The 19,472-nt window shown below is 45.3% G+C and overlaps 1 protein-coding gene across 4 annotated transcripts in view; it reads right to left on the reverse strand.

Moving 5' to 3' along the window:
- Positions 1-486: 486 nt before the first annotated feature.
- Positions 487-19,472, reverse strand: part of 5-ht1 (serotonin receptor) — a 161,599-nt gene continuing 142,613 nt past the window's right edge. For all 4 annotated transcript variants that reach the window (XM_076429493.1, XM_076429489.1, XM_076429490.1 and 1 more), the window contains 4 exons: positions 7,389-7,532; positions 5,571-5,726; positions 4,707-4,867; positions 487-4,369 (listed from right to left, as the gene is read on the reverse strand). In XM_076429493.1, the coding sequence (XP_076285608.1) occupies positions 3,886-4,369; positions 4,707-4,867; positions 5,571-5,726; positions 7,389-7,532 (945 nt within the window). In that variant the 3' untranslated portion in view covers positions 487-3,885. The remainder of the gene's footprint in view (positions 4,370-4,706; positions 4,868-5,570; positions 5,727-7,388; positions 7,533-19,472) is intronic.

A 19,472-nucleotide genomic window follows, 5' to 3' on the forward strand; every position in this document is an offset into this window, starting at 1 on the left:
CATTTCCTAGCCAGTGAATCGAGTATTTTCGCAAATATCAATAATGTAACGTGTCACAGTTGCAGTTTGCATAGCCATCTTTCATTGAGCATAATGGACGCTTGTCTAGCGATCGTGCTGTGTCTATTATTACCAGCGGGCCGTCCGCCATTATACGATATCGAATTTTCTGACAGTGTTAATTATAGACTGTCAGCAATATCCCAACGTAGATTTCGATTGATACCGTTCTCTCCGTTCGAGCGTTCCTGTAAACCAACACTTTTTCACCATCCACGACTCCGTCGCTCCGGTTTGCAATCGGATCGCGAAATAATTCGACGTTGACGTGCTCCGCAAACCGAAAGAAACATCTGCCGCATAAAATATGAAACACGGGGTAACGAGTTGATGAACAGAAAGGAAAAAAGAAAAGAAAGAAAACGTCTCGTGGGAAACAAAGCACAAAATATCAAGTCGACGTCGGCCGATAGAGTCAGCCGACCGTTTTGAAACTGTTGCCTTTATTTACATCAGTGATTGCAAAGAAATATACATACGAAGCATCGTTGTAAACGTACTTTTTTCCATTTTGTTCGCTTCTCTTCTTCATCGATTCTCGTCCGCTTTATCCCTGTTATCTCTTCGGAGCGTACATCTGCTTCACTCGCAAAACGCGTAAACGAACGTGTTCGATCAGCCGCACTCGTCGCCATATTTTTAATATTGCATCATCGAAACGGGGGCGCAGCCTTAAACTAAGTAAATCGATGGACAACTGTGTTACCGTCGCGCTACTGCCATTTAGTTATTTATATTTCGCTCTTTCGTCGTTTTATTTCCTTTTTCTTTTCTTGTCTCTGCTTTTTCTCCTTTTCATTTGCATGCTCTCTTTCTCTCGCTTCACGGTCTCTCGTTCTCTTAGCTGGTAAAACGGCGAAACTCGAATGACTATTCGGGGGGGGGGGATAGTATAGGATGTATTTTCGTATATAGTAAGGCGTTATCGGACGATCGTCGATACACAATCATCTGGTTGATTTACAAACGATGTCGATGGGCCTGCCTCTACTCGCGGTGACGCGCGACGTTTTGGCAACGGTTTGCTCCGTCGAGGGCGGAGGAAACTTTCTGGGGAATTCCGGCTCTCCGACGGCACGCGACGAGCTAGTCACTCGAACGAACCTTTGATCGCGTTACGAAAACAAATCTCTCTTCTTACGATCGCGCAATCCTGTCGACTCGGAACCACCGCTCGACCTTCTTGTCAATCTTTCCACCCGATTTCCTGATCTGATCACTTCGCGATTCGAATTTATTCATCTCCACATTTTTCTATTTTCTATTTCCACGTCTGAGATTAATAAAACAGTACAAATTTATCCTGAACGTTCATTTAAATTAAAGTCAGTCGTTTCCAAATAATTTTTATTCGGTTCCCAACAGAAAAACGAATTTACAGGTTTAGCACTTTGCAGTCGGAGCTGTTTCAACTGGAAAATTAAACGTTTCTTCCAACCTAGAATCGTTCCATTCTACAGGGTATTTCACCTAACTTGACCACCTTGAATATCTTTGTTGTTTTTAAAGATACATCAAATGTCTGAAGGACAAAGTTGAATGGTAAAAATTAATTAATGTTTCAATTTTTGCATTTTCTGAAAGTAGACATTTTCATAGAACGGGTTTGAGAAACTTTAAACGCGTTTCTCTCGAAACAATATTTTTTACATGGCTGACTTGAAATCTCAAACTCTAGTTGACCAATTCACTTCGACGTACACCTTCAGTCTGAACCAGAATTACAGAAAAAAACAATTTTTCGAATTGTTTTAGCTCTCCAAACGTGAAAAAGCCAAGAAAATCGGTATTCAAAATTCAAAGTGTCGCTATTTTGTACATTTTCGCTTGTTTCATTCTGGTTCACGCCATAATCACAGTCATACTAATAAAAAATCCTTTTGATTCTTTCAATTCAGGTAAGTAGAATGATCGGAATCGTGTCAGCCAGTAGAACACTTCTTTTTAAACGAACCTTGTTCAACGACATGTAACTCCGTTAGTTTCTATCATTTTCACTTAAAAAGATTGTGAACATTCGTAGAATATAAGTAGATATGTATACAAAATGCCGATATTAATTAATAAATTGACTAAAAAGACCAGAAAAATGAAAATCTAGAATAGAATACCCCCTTAAGTGGTACGAATAGATTCTGCCCTAGTCTCTCGCTCGGCGCACTATGATCTGCGGATCTTTATGCAAAATAAAAATGTTCTGCGTCACTTTTAAGAAACAAGAGCCAAGGGGAAAGTTGAAAATAATACATTGGCGTTTCTAATTTCTCTTAACCCGTAAACTTTTTTAAATTGGACTTATCCATTATTGTTATAAATGCATAAAATCCGCAGTCTAATGATCACGTAAACGCGAATTCGTCGAGGATAACTCCAACGTTCCGTATGCTCATCATTTCTTCCGGTAGATTGACAATCTGAATCGAGCTCGTCGCCGTCACGCAAAGTCTCGCGCACTCCGGCAGTTCTTACTATCTAAATGACAGACTATTTACAGTGAAACGACTGTCCTCTTGACAGAAGAGCAAAACGTCGCCAAGACCCGCGTGGGATCGATGAGAGCTACTTCCGACGAAGAGGGATCGACGCTATCGTCGCCGACGTCTAATCGCTATTATTAATCGTCGAACGAAACTCGCGACGGTCTCGCGAACATCAACGGAGGAAATGAATGTGTTGTTTCAACGCGTCTGTACATAGTTGTTGCGTGTAGATTGCATATGTGTGTCGGGTGGATCGAGCAGAGGGAGGATGAAGCAGTCGCGAGACCGAGTTTTTCCCGTCTCGATCCTTCCGCTCGAAACAGCCGGCGGTCGTTCGGACTTCGAGCGTCGATGGAACGTGTTTCTGTGTGCCGACGAGTGGTCCACGATGCTCTTACATCGATTCAGAGATCATTGAACTTAAAAAAAACCACCCTCTTTTGCAGAATTTCTTGAGAGAAAGAAAGTCTGTGCGAAAGAAAGAAGCACCCGGCCATATTTCACAGAAAATCGTAAAAAATCAAATAATAACACAGCAAGTTTTGAAAAAGGATTCCGCCGTTTAAATCGAATAGTTCTGAGAGTATTAAATGCAATAAATCAGTCATTTTACAATACAATTTCTACATAAAGATATTGTTCGTCATTATACCTTATAATTATACCGAGTGCTTCTTTCTTTTGCACAGTAGTGTATGTATACCGTAGAACTTTTGATAGAAAAAAATGAGAAGGAGAGCGATATTTTTCAAATTAAATCTGAAATATTGCAGGAAGGCTGTCGCGCGGATGCCGATTACAGTCGGCGCTCATAACAGGAGGGTTAAACATTGGAACGGAACGAAAATGAATACGAGACAGCAGGGTGGACGACACGCCGGCACCCCGTATTAAATATTATCATAGACGTATCAGAGAATGCATCTATCTCAAAGAGAACTTTCATAGAGGATAGTTCTATCATAGAAAGAGTCGCGTCGAGGCGTCGAGCACTGAAAAATCGTTTCCCGGCGATCCCGACGAGCGCGATCGATCAGAAACTCTACGGAACAATCTCGAGGAGAATTGGGTTGTTCGCGGACCTTCTGGTCGTTGTTCTCGCCGGTGGTTCGCCGTGAACCTGGTTCGCCTCGGCGGCAACTTTCAAGGAAAAATGTCTACGGACTCTCTAAGGCATGCCTAAGTACATGACATGGTAGTTGAACGTTATCCGAAAGGAGAAGGAAGTAGTATAACTGTATGTACACGGGGGACTCGCGCGTCCATTTTAACTCTCTCTCTCTCTCTCTTACTTTCTCTCTTTCTCGCAAGCACGCACACTCTCACACACTTTTTAAATCCACTGCTAGCGAATTATCCTGGAACTGCCGCACAGCATCCTCTTGAACGCTTGTCTGAACTCCGGCGAGAACACCGTGTAGATGACGGGGTTCAGGGTGCTGTTGAAGTATCCCAGCCATAGGAAGACGCTGGCTATGAGCTCGGGCGGCTCGCAGGCCTCACAGGTCGCTCTCAGCAATGTGACCAAGAAGAAAGGCAGCCAGCAAGCGACGAACGCGCCGGTTATTATCGCGAGCGTTTTCGCCGCTTTTCTTTCGCGCTTCGACTCCATCGTTTCCCGTGTCCTCCTGCTGGACGTCGAATGGCTGCTCGACGGGTTTGTCACCGTTGTGGTCGTCGTGGTCGTTGTCGTTGAGACCGTCGACGGCGTCACCGTCGCCGACTGCGTCGTGTTCGCGCCGTTGTTCGACGACGATTTCTCCGGCGAGATCGACGAGTGATCCGGCGTCGATCTTGTGATAGTGAACGCTGTCGACTCCTCCCTCGGCCTGCAATTCAATTTTCCAACTTCAGTCTTTACGCTTTACAATCGAATCGTACGCATGCTGGAATTTCAGAACGGCAGGATTTATTCGAACCGCTCGCGCTCGGGGGACTCGAAAGCGAAAGTGCGAAGCGAACTGTGCAATCTTAATTGCGATTGTCAGAGCGTTAAATAGTCTTGGAATTCAGCTGGGTTAAATGAGCAAGCCGAGTACGGCACACACTATTCCGCCACGTAATTAAAAGAATCAGCATCGCAGAAATTATGAATGGGTGGGCGAAGGTGCTCGACTAACGAGTCCCCTAACGCGCGTCTATTCATAGCTTGCGGGGTAGCGGAACCTTCTTGTGACGAGTCTGAGGATGCCTCTTCTTTCGCGGGGTGGCTGCACGATGGTCCCCGGCCTCTTTCTGATTCGCTTTCGTGCCGCTTGGAATATCCTCCAGTACAGGAATAGAATGACGAGCAGGGGCACGTAGAAAGTGGCGCAAGTGGCGAAAATCTGCGAAGCATTTCGTAGAAGAGTTCTTCGTTAAATCTTGCGAGAACGTATCCCCACGCGATTTCATCGACTGGCTCAAACTTCTAATATACTGGGCGAGTCTCGTAAATAACTCTCGAGCACTTTCGACTACTGGAAAACGCCATCTTCGCGTTATTGAGGAATGATGCAATCCTGGAAAAACGAGTCTACTCCCTTAAGTTATTCGAAGTTGTCATGTTACGAGACTCACTCTGTATAACGGGACTGGGTCATTCCATGCCGAATCGATCACTTTTCGCAGGCACCATCGTCGATTTTGTTCTAAATGAAATATGTTGTAGTCCATGAGAAATTAGGGGGGAAATTTTTATCTCGGGAACTGTTTGTCCGATTGAGCTACATTTTCTTTTGTTTTATTCGGGAAGGATTGGGCTATTACAATAACTTTGAAGGCCTGCCATTTCTAAAAAGATTCGAAACCGGCAAAATGATGACTTAAACCCCCGCTGATTTTTCATGGACTACAACATATTTCATTTAGAACAAAATCGACGATGGTGCCTGCAAAAAGTGATCGATTCGGCATGGAATGACCCGACTACGTTCAGCAAATTTACAGATTGTACCTAATCTCACGTGTTCGGAAAACGTCTGGCTTCCGAGGATTGAATATCTCTCAATGTTAGATTAATTCGAATCTGAGGCGTGATAAATAGCCCACCTGGTACGCGGGATCCTGCGACACCAGACACGTCCCATCCGATATACGGTCCAAATAACCAGGGTCCTTCCATCCGAGCTGAGGCGCCAGCGAGATTCCTAAAGACACCACCCAGACGGTGATAATCAGGATACCGATCCGCCTCGGATTCCTCGCCTGCAAGTACAGAACATTCCTTGAACCTCTATCGAACTTGTGAATCGTCTCCCATCCAGGAGAATTCATTTTTTTCCGTCGGCTCTAACGACAACGCGTCGCGTATCGAGGACGTTTAATTATCGAGACCATAAACGAGCATCATCGAACCAGTCGAAATCGCCGCCGTTCATTGAAACTCTCCGATGAAGAAGAATCCAATTTTACGCGGGGCCGAAAGGCCAAGAGGATCCAGAGTCGATCGCAATTACGAATGTGCTCTCTGTTCCCTTGCCAGAACTATTTCAATATACCTCCTAGTTGTTCCGTGGAGATGGCCAGCTCTCCCCGAACTACAAGGATATCATCGTAATCCTGCCTTTCGAAATCCCCGACCGGGAACTATCCTGAACATGCGGGTACCGGTATCGGGATAGAGGAGGATTTAGATTCGATTCAACATCGGCCTGTCATTGATGATATACTCTATCGATTGTTAGATAGGAATCGACATCCGACGGAATCAGAACGGTTTTGCACGAAATCAGCCCACCAATTGTCTACGAACTCTGTTCCACGGCTTTGGGAATCCGCGACTGTTGCGAATTTCTGCCCGTAAAAGCGAAAATTTAAAAACAATTAGTCTATCAGTTATTTCACGCACTTCACATTATTTTAAAGCAAATTAATTCGACGTATTAATATCGTTCGTTTACTGTTAACCCTTTGCACTCGAATGGCGACTGTGAGGCGCCAGTGAAAATTGCCATACCATTATTCAAAACAGTTTTAATATTATTAACCCGGCGTTAGTTAGATGGGGTCTCACAGACCTCAGAGATTTTAGATTGATTGTAACATTGCAAAAATGTTTCATTAGTTAAGTATTTTTTAATAATAAAAATTTTATAAATTGCAAGCCTCTTAAGCAATACCTAATCTTAAAATTATGAAAAAGGTATTTATTTCTATAATACAGTATATTATTTCGGTGGGTCTGTGAGACCCCACCTTACCACTTACGATACATTTTCCCACCTTACCAACGCCCGGTTAAATTCGTCTGTTTTTTTTTTCAACGTAAAAAAGATTACATCGAATAAAGATGATCTGGATCGAAAGAAATGATTTCGATTTTCGAATTAAAATTGCTTCGAGTGCAAAGAGTTAATATCCCTTTCCTCTAAATAACTTTAATAATCACTCTCATTTCTTTCCTGCATCTGTTTAGGGCTAGAAACATTTTTCTAGCTGTCTGTTTCATCGCGCCTGAAACTTGAGCGAAAAGAACATTTCCACTCGGTGTAATTTCTAGAAAGGAGTTCTAAGCTGCAGAATGTTATCTTCGAGCCCCGGTGAAGCGTCTTGCCGTGGAATTGAGCGTGGTGTTCGCGGAAGGTAAAAGGGAGCAAGAACACGGTGCACGCAATGGACCCGCTAATTGCATCCTCCACATTAATGATCTCCGATCTCGGGGCTGCGAGTGGACGGGACAACGGCGGTCGTCCGATTATATCGAATCGCGTTTCCAGATCAATATCGCAGCGTGTCCTAATCTCCGGCTAGCCGGAGACGTCCCTAAGGGCAGTCCGACACGCGATCGTGACGTAAGTTTCCACATTCGTTCCGATCCGGGGTGCCAGCCGTTTGTCTCGTCGACCGCGACGCCGGGCGTTAATTAACCTGTATATAATTGATATCGGTGACTGCCCAATATCTGTCGACCGCGATAGCCACCAGATGCAATATCGAGGCAGTGCAGCAGAGAACGTCGCTGCTGGTCCACATGTCGCAAAGCTCGGGCCCGAGCGACCATCGGGAGTTTATCTGTAATAAACAGAATTATCTGTTAGTGGAGGTGGATGAAGGAGGAGGAGGATGGTGTGTGCGTGGCGTGGCGGTCGGATCGATGCGCCAGGAGGGTCCCCGAGGGTGTCTTTAACGGCAACATCCTCCGCTCCACGTCTCCCGCCGTCGGGATCCTCGAGGCATCGAGTCTTAAGGTACGTGTCCATCCGAGAGTTAAAAAATATCTGAAATGCTCTGAAATGCACGCGCAAATTCAGAATACTCTCGCTAGCAACTATCGACAGAAGCTCTCAGATGGACACGCACCTTTAACTCGAGCGACGACGTGGTACACGATCGTTCGCAGGTCAGGGATTATTTGTTCGCAGCTGTCGCCACTGTGTCGTGCAAACCACGCACCGAAACACCGAATATTATCGTTCCCGTTCCGCCTCCTGGCATCGCTGCTCCCAGAGCGCGGAATTGATTTTAATCTGACGGCGCGCGACCCACCCCCACCCCCAAGCTTCTCCACCTCTCAAATTGTTAAATGCTTAATGCCGACATTCTCTATGTCCCCCTCCCCCCTCTCGCCCACTGACGTCGCTCTCCGGTTCATTGTTTGAAAGGAAAATAGAACGGCGACCGAACTCGCGGAGAGCCATCGCGCTGGCTGCATCGAAAGGAAAGTCTAATTACAACGGGGAGAAAATATAGTAATGAAAACACGGTTACCGAATGTCCCCGCTGCGGAATTGTAGTATCTGGCCTCCTTCCGCTCAGAAACTATAGTAATAACAGACGACATAATGAAAATTACGCGGTAGGAGTGGACTCGACCGTGGAAATTCCGGTAATACTACACTTCGGAGCAGAGTTCAACGGTGACACGGTAGCTAGTCGAGAGCAGGGGAAAATCCCTCCTGTCTCGCCCCGTGACTAAGGTAAAGTGCACGCCATGCTTATTTCCAATTTGCTACACGCGCACGCTGCGAAATTGCCCGTGTAAATAACTCGGTTTGTCGCTCGCGTCGAAAGATTGCAGTATTTATCGGTTCCGCGTCACGTTTATCCCGGATAATGCCGGGGCTCGCGATATTATTTGATTTTCTCCTTTCGCGTGAACCAATACACTGATGCTATATACGGCGAGGAAAATCTATCCACAATTTTTCCACACAACAAATTCCATCCGGAAGCGGGATCAATTCAAAAAATGGATTTCGTTAGATCACGATATCCGAATTAGTTTCATAGAGACTAGGGTCGAAAGCGGACCACGCGGTGCCATTGATACGCTGGAATTGCTGGGAACGCGTGCGATAATAGCAATAGTATTTTTATGAATGAAACTCTGACCCGCGCGACTGCCCGACGCGTCAGGTAGTTCAGTGTTCCAGAGTGAGAGAGAGAGAGGCCTGAGTGCGCGAGAGAGACAGACAGTGGAAAATTAAAAAAATGACCATTGTGTTCAACTCGCGATATCTCCGCAGCGGAACGTCGTATCGAAACGGGACAAAGTGCATCGTAAAGAGGAAGCTTCGCCGATGCATACGAGCCCGGTTGCGTTTAAAAATATCCGGCAGTTTCGTTGGCAGAGTGTTTTAAATTTGCAGTATTTTAATACGCTTCGGTCGCTTTCGATAAATATCATCGACGATATTCCAAAACTTATGATATGTTTTCCAATGTTTTTTTATTTTATTAAAAATTCTAGAGAATTCTCGAGAAATATAGTCTTATTTCTCATGTCTCGAGAAATGAAAAATGTTGAAAAATTAGGAAGACTAGTCCCACCCCTTGCTGGGCTATCTACACAAAACATTATTTCATGGATTTGTAAATCTTTCGTGTATTAATAAAATGGTAATGTGTAGTTCACAATAATAGTTTGTAAACGTTTTGCACGAATGGTATACTCTCTGATCGTATTTTGATCCGAGTCGTTCGACGTTCACGGGGAACGACTGTTTCAGGAGATTCCACCCCAGTAATTGGCCTAGTTGCCGGCCGACGATCGCTCATTTCTTCGACGTTTCGTGTAAGTTGGATCGTAACATGTGGCCGGAACTCCTTAGCTGTGTCCCGTGGACAGGGGCGACGGGGAGAACGCGCAATGGCCCCGTGTTACGAGTTCTGTCGACGTTCGGGAACAAAGCACAATGGGGGTTAATAATGGGAAAGACGAGGAGAGAGAGGAAGGTCGAGGAGGATGAGGCGAGGAGCTAAAAGGCATCTAGCTTTATGAAGGAGCCTCCCACGTGCCGGCAAGAAATAGAGGGAGGCTTCCCTTCTCATCGAACCAGGGAAATCTCCAGTGGCCGATCTCCTACTTTTTCCTTCCCTTGTTAGGACAGGTTACATGTGTAGTGCCATCCACTAACGAGGACGAACCAGGTTACCAAAAGTCTCACGGAAGGATCCTCCCTGGACTCTCCTCTGCAAAGTCCGCTCCGAAAAATAAAAGCACCAACTCCGTCACAATTTATTTCCAGCAGCCGAAGCGTAAAGTAGCTACGCTTCTTATGTTAATCATTTTGTAATTATTGAAATTAGGAGAAGCTGGTTACATAGAAATTGATGCTCATTCAGAAACATGAAACATTTTAATTCCTGTTAGAGCTCGGCAGGTTTAGCGTTGAAAATAGAACCCGTCCGAAAATCGCAAATATTTTCTCCGTATTGCCGGCGATACATTAATTGGCCGTATGAAACGTTTCAATTTTATTTAATGGGTTTGTTAATGAACGAGTCGATCAAACGCCCGAAGCGCAGACTTCGCTGTAAGTTGGACAGTTCGGTGGATTTAATTCCAGGTGCATTTCCGCGGAGATGCGGTTGCGTTACCCGTGTAGCGGAAAGAGGTTTGAAGGCTGGTTAATTAAAGATGTCTTGCCAGTTAATTACAGATGTTGACCAGCGGACAAGACCGTCTGTTTCGCGAGGCGTATGGCCGTGGCTGGTTTACCCGCTGGGAAATTTATAGGGGTGGGATGCGGGGGACACTGGAGTAGTCGAAGAGAGCTTGCGCGAGCGCGTGGCCGCGATAAATAATTCATTCTTAATAAATAATAAAAGTGGGGTGGGGCGGGTGTGTCCGGCCGACTGAGAGCCAAGGAGAGAGGGACGCCCCGAGCGTGTAGAGCATGAATTCAAAGCTGTGCTCGCGTTACAAATTTTAAATCACGGAGTGGTACCGGGCGGTACACTGTCGGCGACGATTGATTTAAAAGGTTGTGTCCTATTTTTCGAGTCCCTGAAGAGCGCTCGGCGACGCTTACCGAGCGTGTTCCTAAATAAAGCTTCTTCTGCCTCCGTCAAAGTTGGAGAAGACAGTTCTCTCTCTCTCCTACTTTTCCCAGGATTGACAAAGTCGGCACTTCTCGCCGCTCCCACCCGCCGCTCTCTCGCACTTACGTAAACGAAAACGAGGCCACGGTCTCTGCTAATTTCCATTCGATCGGCGAGCAGACCGAAATTACTTTCGGTAACGCCGGTTCACAAACGTTCGCCACGGCGATTACGTAACTTCGAGGACGGGCCCGATAAAACCGGTCGGAACGATGTTTTCCGGTCGCGAGGATCCCTCGGAATCCGGGACGAGATCCGAACTTCCCGCGAACTTTCATAGATTCGGGAACGGGGGGCGAGATCGCGTCTTTAAGCTTCCGTTATATTAAAACAATATAGCCTCAGAACCGGGGCTAACTTTTTCAAGCATTCGCGGCAAGACCAATAGTGATAAAAATTTCCATTCCACCCGGGCAACTTGTTCCCCGACGAAGTGAAAACTTCTCGAACTCTGATTTATCCGATTCTTCGCAACTTGTTCCCGCTGGCATTCATCGGTGGTCCCGATTTTCCCTTTGAATCGACGCGGCTATGGTTCAGTTCCGCGCGATCGTCCGGGGATTAATATTAAAACGGCTTACACACCTCCGCGTGTTCGTTAGTACAATTTACTACCACGAATTGGAGAAAATTCGCGTGTATAAACCTGCCGGATTACTTATCATCTACACATCTGTCGTATTACAAGAGATCACCGTTTGAATTAATGCCGGGTTATCGAGCACGAAACGGGTCTGAAACAACAAAGACTTATTTGTGTGTTACAATCGTCGCGCGTTGACGTCAGGCATTCGATCGTCCGAATTGATAGCCGTGCGCGTAATAATTTGTGCGGAGAGTGTTTCGCAATCTCGGCGAGCAATAAAAACATTCAAACAAGCCCGAGAAGCCCGGTAATAGATTGCCCATGGCAAATTTACTGCTGAAGAAGTCCCGAGTGAGACGTGAATGGGACGTTCCTCCGTTTCCTAGCAGCAGGATTCAATTCCCCCCGGAGATTCTCTTTTCCTCGAGATCCATTACACCGATGAGCCAAGGTGATCGGGATATCCGTGAACGCAATCGCGTGCCGGCGCAACGGTGCATTGAACATAAGCCATTCGAATATCTCTCGCGAGAGAGACAGAGAAGGAAGCGTGGGAGTCGGCATCGAGCGGACAATAGAATCTCTGGTTTGGTCGTCTGACCCGAGGGCCGGCCTCGTAAATCATCTGCTCGTGTCAGCGTGCAACATATACTCCGGTAAGGAGATTAGGATCGATACCGGTATCAGAATTCCAGCAGAACGGCCACGTCGAGGAACTTCGGGGGGCTTTTCGCGAATTCTCTAATTATTATCGCAGGAATTCTACTGGAACCGACAGCGCGCGGATCCGCGTATCGTCAACTCTTGGACAGCATCCAACATCATCGAAATCCGCGTCGAGAAGTTCGCGAGCCACTGGACGCGAATTCCGCCGGATTTGCCGGCGATCCTCCTTTCCTCGCCCAGAGGATTTTGTTGCGCCCTGAATTCGCGCGTCGCTTAACCGGAACGATAGCAGATCATTTTTGGCGATTTCATTTCCAGATTGCTTCTCCTACGTATTTCACTCTCCGCGATATTGTTTCCCTATTGTTATTAAGTCGGAAAGAAAGTTCTTACGGTTTTGCATTTTAATTTAATAGTTAAAAACGGCAAGAACTTTCTTTCCAACTTAATATATACAGTGGACGAAATTTCTATAAGAACACTACTATTTTGTACAAAAATGTTAAGTATTTTGACAATATGATTAAAAGAAGGCTAGAAAATAATTAAGGAATATAAGAAAGCAGAAACCAATATTCTGAATTCAAAAAAACTGCTTTATTTTTGTTCGAAACAAAATATTACAACTTAATGTACATTAAAATTCTTCTACTGTGGACAAATAATTTTAACAATTAGACTCCGGACGTTTATGCAAAATAAAAAGTTTGTGCATCAATTGCAAGATGCAGGAGCGAAATATAAATTTATATTCTTCAATAATAATTTTAATGTGATGAAAATAATACTCTCAAAATCTTTAAAAATGTTATCACTGTTTTAAATTGCACTTGCTCACTTTTGTTATAAAATCCGGAGTCTGATCTTATGTTCGTCTCCGACTTCTCGAACGGTTTCCTCTCCCGCAATTCTGGAAGTCTGAATTCTTCGAAACTGTTCGCCAATTATCCGGCCGATTTGCTGAGCCCGCGAGTCCCACGGAAAATGTTATCGATTCCCAGGGAAATAACTCGATGCTTGGATATCGAGTCGGCCGTTCGTTCCGGTTCTTGAAATCGACGTGCGGTAACTCAGGCCGGGGTAACTCGAAATTGGAAAGTCCGAAATTAATGTCCGGCATCGCGAGCAACAAGTGTTGAAATTGTCATAAACCTCGGCTCGAAATGAAGCGCTGAAAACAGCTGCGGAACGCACAACTGTCGAACTTCAGCGATGCGATCGCGGCGTCGAGTGGGCGCGCCTCTTGGCGAGGTTCCTCGTCAATCAGGGCAATTGCCGGGATATCGGCTTCCATTCATTATAAATTGAGCCAATCAGAAGGGTAAATCGGCTCGACATTTATTCGGGATTACGAAACATCCGACAAACTCAATAGAATTTTATTAGGCTTTGCTCCTTCCTCGAGGACTGCGAGCTGTGCGTAATATCTCACGTGTGCGATCTGGTTTTGTATAATACATTTTTCACAGAAATGTCAAGCTAAATAACAGGGGTTGGACGAGCTCAAAAACTGTTGTGATTCGTTCCGAAAATCGTGGACGTCCAGTTAATTAATATCGGCCAGAAAATTTCCTCAGAGCCTCCAAATTTCCTTCCAAAAAGAAGGTCTTAAGTGTTACGTCACACGGCTCTAGTGAACTCAATTTCCACTTACATTCGGGCCTCGGTTATCTCGGATAAACGGAATCAGGCCAGGCTCGTTGAATCGAGAGCTGCCGGTTAAATGAGACGACTAGGGACGGTATAGAACTGAAAGTTACCGAGGGAACGCCGCGCCGGCCACGGTGGGAAATTAATGGCACTTCACAAAGGATACAATTCATGTGAGAACATTTTTCCTGGCCGACGTCCCTGGGCGACCCCTCCCGAAGCGTTCCTTTTCTTTCGACTCTTTAAAAATTTCCATCGCGCGCGTTCGCGATGATACAGTACTGCCTTTTGTCGACCATTCTCTCCGCACTGGCGTGCATCAAAATTGTAACGGCCCTGGATTCGTCTACAATCGGCAAAAGACACTTTGCGGCTTTTCGTAATCGTTCACCTGTACGTTCGGACCTAATTTACGTTCATTCCACTGAACTGCCGCTGATATTAACTTGGAACTTTTTATCACATTGGGCGGGCTGTGAATGAACGATTGGAAACGGAGAGAAAGTTTCGAGCATACATTGGCGAGGCTCGAATTCATTTAAAAAATATAATTGTGTAACATTTTATTTGATCGAGCCTGTACCCGGAAAATGGAATGTTCTGTATGTCCCCAGTTAACAGCTGAACCCTCCGATCGATCTGGACCAAATTTTGCATACTTACTCTCTGGTAGCAACGGAAAATAAAGGCTACCATGAAACTTGGACAACTCACCCCCAACTCCCGATTCTCATCCCTTTGACACCGTGTGATAATTCAAGTAGAATGTCTGTCTGCATGTTTCCCGGTAACAGCTGATCCCTTTGACCGATCTGGACCGAATTTTGCATAGTTACGTTCTAGACCTTCGTGGAAAATATAGGTTACCAAGGAACCCGGATATCACACCCCTACCCTAAAAAAAAAAGAAACTAAAAAGCACTTCTACTGATTACATTCCGCACATCACAAAGGAAAAACAAATGGATCAGTTCTGAAAGTATCATAAACGTCGGGAGGTGTTAACATTTTTTTTTTTAATCGTGGAAGTGATAACATGGCAGATCGCGGGAGGATAAGTGTGCGGAGAAATTGTTCCGCTGGCGAGGCGCGCAAATAATTTATTCATCGGATCCATTCACGCGAAAGGGAATCGGAAAATGTTCTGTTAATTAACGGGACTCGTCTCTTTCCATATTCCGGCGGGAAATGTTCGCGTGAAACGGGAACGAGGTCGGACAGAAGATTCTTCTGACAAGGGGTGAAAGGTGCGCGGAAAGAGAGTGATGCTGATAAGAGCGGAGAACGAAAGAGGGATGTAGGAAGGGACTGACGCATGCCTGCTTAAAAGTCCATTCATGGTATTGGAATCCACCTTCGAAAGCCAATCGACTTTTGTCTTTACTGCGCCCCTCTTATCCTCTTCCCCTCTGTCCTCACTCTCTCGTTCGACCGGATCCTATTCGAGGATATATTCGTTTAAATAATCCGCGCCACCGCCGATGAAAATAATATATTGTCGTTCCGATAGACCCGTTCGCCGACTGATTCAATATCCCCGCTCGTAAACCAAAAACCGAACAAGCTCCGTCGAAAGTTCCATTTTTACAAACGATATACACTTTTGGCAACGGTTTCCGCAAACATTCACACCCCCGCTATCTTCGCGAGACCCGGATCAACCCCCTGCCGAATTTATTTATCGCCGCGCGCCGCCGGAAGTTTATGCAAATTTACATTTTTATTGGCAATCCCGACGAAACCGGGACGAAATCAAATTCCCACCCCGCGCGAACTGTCTCGCAGAATTAAAAACAAGACAACCGCTCGTTAAAAACATTACCGATGCTCGTATTCGACGATTTTTCGAAGACTTCTGCGAGCCGGAAAATTTCCATTTTGATAGACAATCTCGAAGCGAGATCGAATTCCGGCTTTCAGTGAATTAAAATGATTTCGGGGAAAATGATGTCGGCGGAGTTTGTATTTCATTATATCCGACCGGAGAATTTTTGTAAATTGGCAAAGTACGGCGGCCTAATTATCGCGCTCCATATTCGAAATGGTTTGGAATCAGGCACAGACCCCGCCCGTATATTTTATTCCCGGTTGAATCCGGGCCGTGTAACGCGTGAAAAGCCTGAAAATTATCGGGGCTGTGACGATGGTGTGCGCGTGTTGGTGTACTGTTCCCTCGTTGGAGCATTTTCGCGATTGCATCGATTCCGCGCTGACCCCGGTGCCTCCTCCTTTTCTCGGGGGTATTAAAAGTAATTGTAATATCCGGATGCAGCGTCTCGTCCTGTTGTTCCGCGATATTGTCTCGGTTCTCGGCGTGTAAACGATCGGCAAGCGGGAAGAAAACGATCGAGAAAAACCCTGATCCACCGGGGCAGAGGGGGTGAGAACGGGATAGGAGTACAGTATATTCGGGGCCGAGATCAGCAGAAGTGGAGCGGGTGAACAATAACGAACGGTGCACACAAGCGTCTCGAGATACGGCGCTATAGAAAGAAACGGCAGCTTTTTACCACGTGCGGCGAACGACTCTTTCGGGTGAAGAAAAGCGGAAGCACCCGTGATGCGTCTGCATTTAGGACACGTTCAACAAAACCGCCGAACGTCCGCTTCGAACAAAATCGTTACCCACTCGAACGGGCTCAACGTTTTCTCTCGCTTCCAAATTAAAAGTAACCTCTCCACTCGATACCGACGAACGGACGAACTTCTCTTGTTCCAAGACGCTATTCCTACTGCTGGCAGTTCACTCGAGGAAAACTTCGGAGGAGTATTCGCGAGCTCTCTAAATAATTATTTCCGTCACCGATTATACATTGTCACTGCACAGACGTTTCAATTTATTGTCTCCGTTTACCGTGGACAATGGAAATCTCACTGAAAGCATTTTTCTTCGGATTGTATATGTATTATTGCTACTAACAGGAAGATCTACTGAAAGATTTGACTGAATAAAAATATCGCAGGGCCGCGATTCATTACTATCTCAGCGAAAGAAATTCATTTAGCTTTTAGCTCTCCCTTCGAGCCGCCCTTCGCCGTCGCTCGGAACGCATTCAAGCATCGTCGGCCGGGAAACGCGGCTGAATAGTCGGCCATTAGACGAGCAAATAATTTTCCGCGTCGCCCGTAAATGTTTAGTATCCCGTTTCACGCGTTACCATTACGCTACAACAAAGTATCGCAGACGTCGAATAAACCGTACTGGAGATGGGACGAGGCTCCACGGCTGAATAGTGCTTAAGCTTTATTGGAATCGCAGCCTTTTAGACTGGTAATTCGCGGATAAGTATAAAAAGAAATTATTCTACCGAACTGAATATATTGAATGACGTCTATTCTTTGCGAATAAATTAAATTTTCGAGTGATACGGAAGAATCGACCACTTTGCGAGAGGACGATCGATAATCTGATACTGAGTGAGAGGCTGGCGAGTCACCAGCGAAGATCGCACGCCCTCGATTTTCGTGACGGATCTTCAAAGTCCACGGCGTCCTACGGTTCGCGCGGTTTTCGTCGACAATAAATGAGGCCTCCGGCAACGATTCAATTGAATGATTAAAGAACACGGTTCCGAGCAGGACAGGCGCCGCCCTAGACACCTCCGGCGGATTCGGGACAAGCGTACCAAATTCGATTTCCGCGGCCGGAAAATTTCCCGAGACACGTGAACGATGTGTACAGAGCCGCGCGAAGCTGGTTTACGCGATCCACGAGAGTCTTGTAAATTTCAGGGATGCTCGAACCGAGTCCCTGGGAACGGGGCGAGATTCCCTCTTGACACACAATCTTCCCTGTTATCAAATCGAACGTTGGAAAGGCGCTCCCAACACTTCCCAGGCCCTCCACAAGACAAATTGCTGTGGTTTTCGATAAAACCCCTAATTTACCAACGTTTGACATATTCCACGCCAGCGAACCACCGAGAAAAATTACTAGTACGATCTGCCGTCTTTTGTGAGTGGGCTGCGGATTTTATGCATTTATGACAAAAATGATTACGTATAATTGAAAACAGTGGAGGCATTGAAAAGATTTAAGGCCACCAGTGTATTAGTTTCACCTTAACAAGATAATTAAAAGAAGAATGAAATTTTTATTTGGCTCCTACGTCTTGCAATCAATGCAAACATTTTTTAGTTTTCATAAAGATCCGCAGTCTACTTAAGAGTTTGCAATTTATATTAATAATTATCGAGAATGAAAACCGAGCAGCGAAACAGTGTTCCGCGCAGAAGATTACTAAATCTTTCGAAAGTTTATAAAATTGTGGCACCCGGATGGAAGTGGCTGGGGCGATGAAAAAATTACCGAGCAACTCCGCGCACTTCCGTTTCCCCGGCGATATTAAAAACCAGAATTTCCAAACGCAAATTGGCCGGGGAAAAATTCCAGCGTTGCGTTAACGCAGCGTAAAGTGCGTGATTCCATTTTACTTGTTCCAAAGTCGTTGTCGAGTTAATGATCCGAGATTAGGTCGCACCGGGACTAGTATGCCGGTGCATGATCTCATAGAGAAACAGTGAATTTCTTGATGAGTAATAAAGCACCGCTCATAAAGAACGCGTGCTCTCATTGTCCGGTTATAAGGTGCTTTCCGAGTTCATTATCCACGCAGTAGCTTTTTATTGGACGATCCTAGCCACTTAGAATCGTCGCGAGCATGGTTCGCACCGGTGGAGTGGGTCTTAAATTTTCTTCGGAGAGGTGGACCGTGTGAGAAACCCAGGGGGACGTCACGGGATGTCTCTGGATGTTCCGTTCGGAGTCTGGAAAAATCGTGGCCGGATCGTTTCGGCCTCGAGATTTGTCTTGGCAGTCGCAGCGTTAAACGATCGGAGGACCCTGCGGAATTTGAGACCGTTCCAAGTCCAATATTTGCGTCCCGAGGACTTTTATTCGCAGCCCCGGTTTGATTCGTGTAGACAAATAGCCGGGGCAAAGGCTCGTCGAAGCGAGCAATTCCGGAGGACACGGTCCAGCGTTCTTGACCGGAGGAGAGAGACAAAGGTGAAAACAGCGAGCTGGAAACCCGTTCTTCGTGGCCCAAATTGAATTTCTCAAATTTCATATTCTGAACAGTTTTCTTTCCTTTGTTTCGAGGTTCGAGATCCATTGAAGGTACTTCTACAATTATATCTACACTCCCGCTCATACATAAGTCTTAGGACACCTCTGGTTTTTAATAAAACCCTGGTATTTCGTATAGATTATAAACTGTACTATCTACATAACTTAAATATAATGATAATGATCCAAATCACACGTCAAAAATATGTAAAGACTATTTGGATCGACTTCAATGTAGTAATCCATTAAAAATTATGAGATGGCCACACCCCAATCATCAGAATTGAACCCCATAGAAAAATTATGGGATCAACTGGATAGACAGGTACGAAACTCTTGCCCTACTTCGAGAACACATTTATGGAATATTTTGGAACGAGAATGGAATAATATAACAACAGAGATAACTGCAGAAGATTCTCCGATGAAAGGAAAATATAAATATTGTTTACTTCTTGGTAAGATTTTTGATATACGAGTGCAGCATCCTTTCCTTGACACGTAAACCTTTAACCCCTTGCCTGACGATTTATTTTACGGTTTCATTGATTAGAACTTTTATGTAGATCATAAATTCCTAAAAACATTTACATTTTCCAATAGCTGTACATTAAGAAAATCAAACTAGAATTTTATTTCAGTTTAAGGGAAAGAGTAT

The sequence above is a fragment of the Lasioglossum baleicum genome, chromosome 8 (genome assembly GCF_051020765.1).
Source record: "Lasioglossum baleicum chromosome 8, iyLasBale1, whole genome shotgun sequence".
NCBI lineage: Eukaryota > Metazoa > Arthropoda > Insecta > Hymenoptera > Halictidae > Lasioglossum > Lasioglossum baleicum.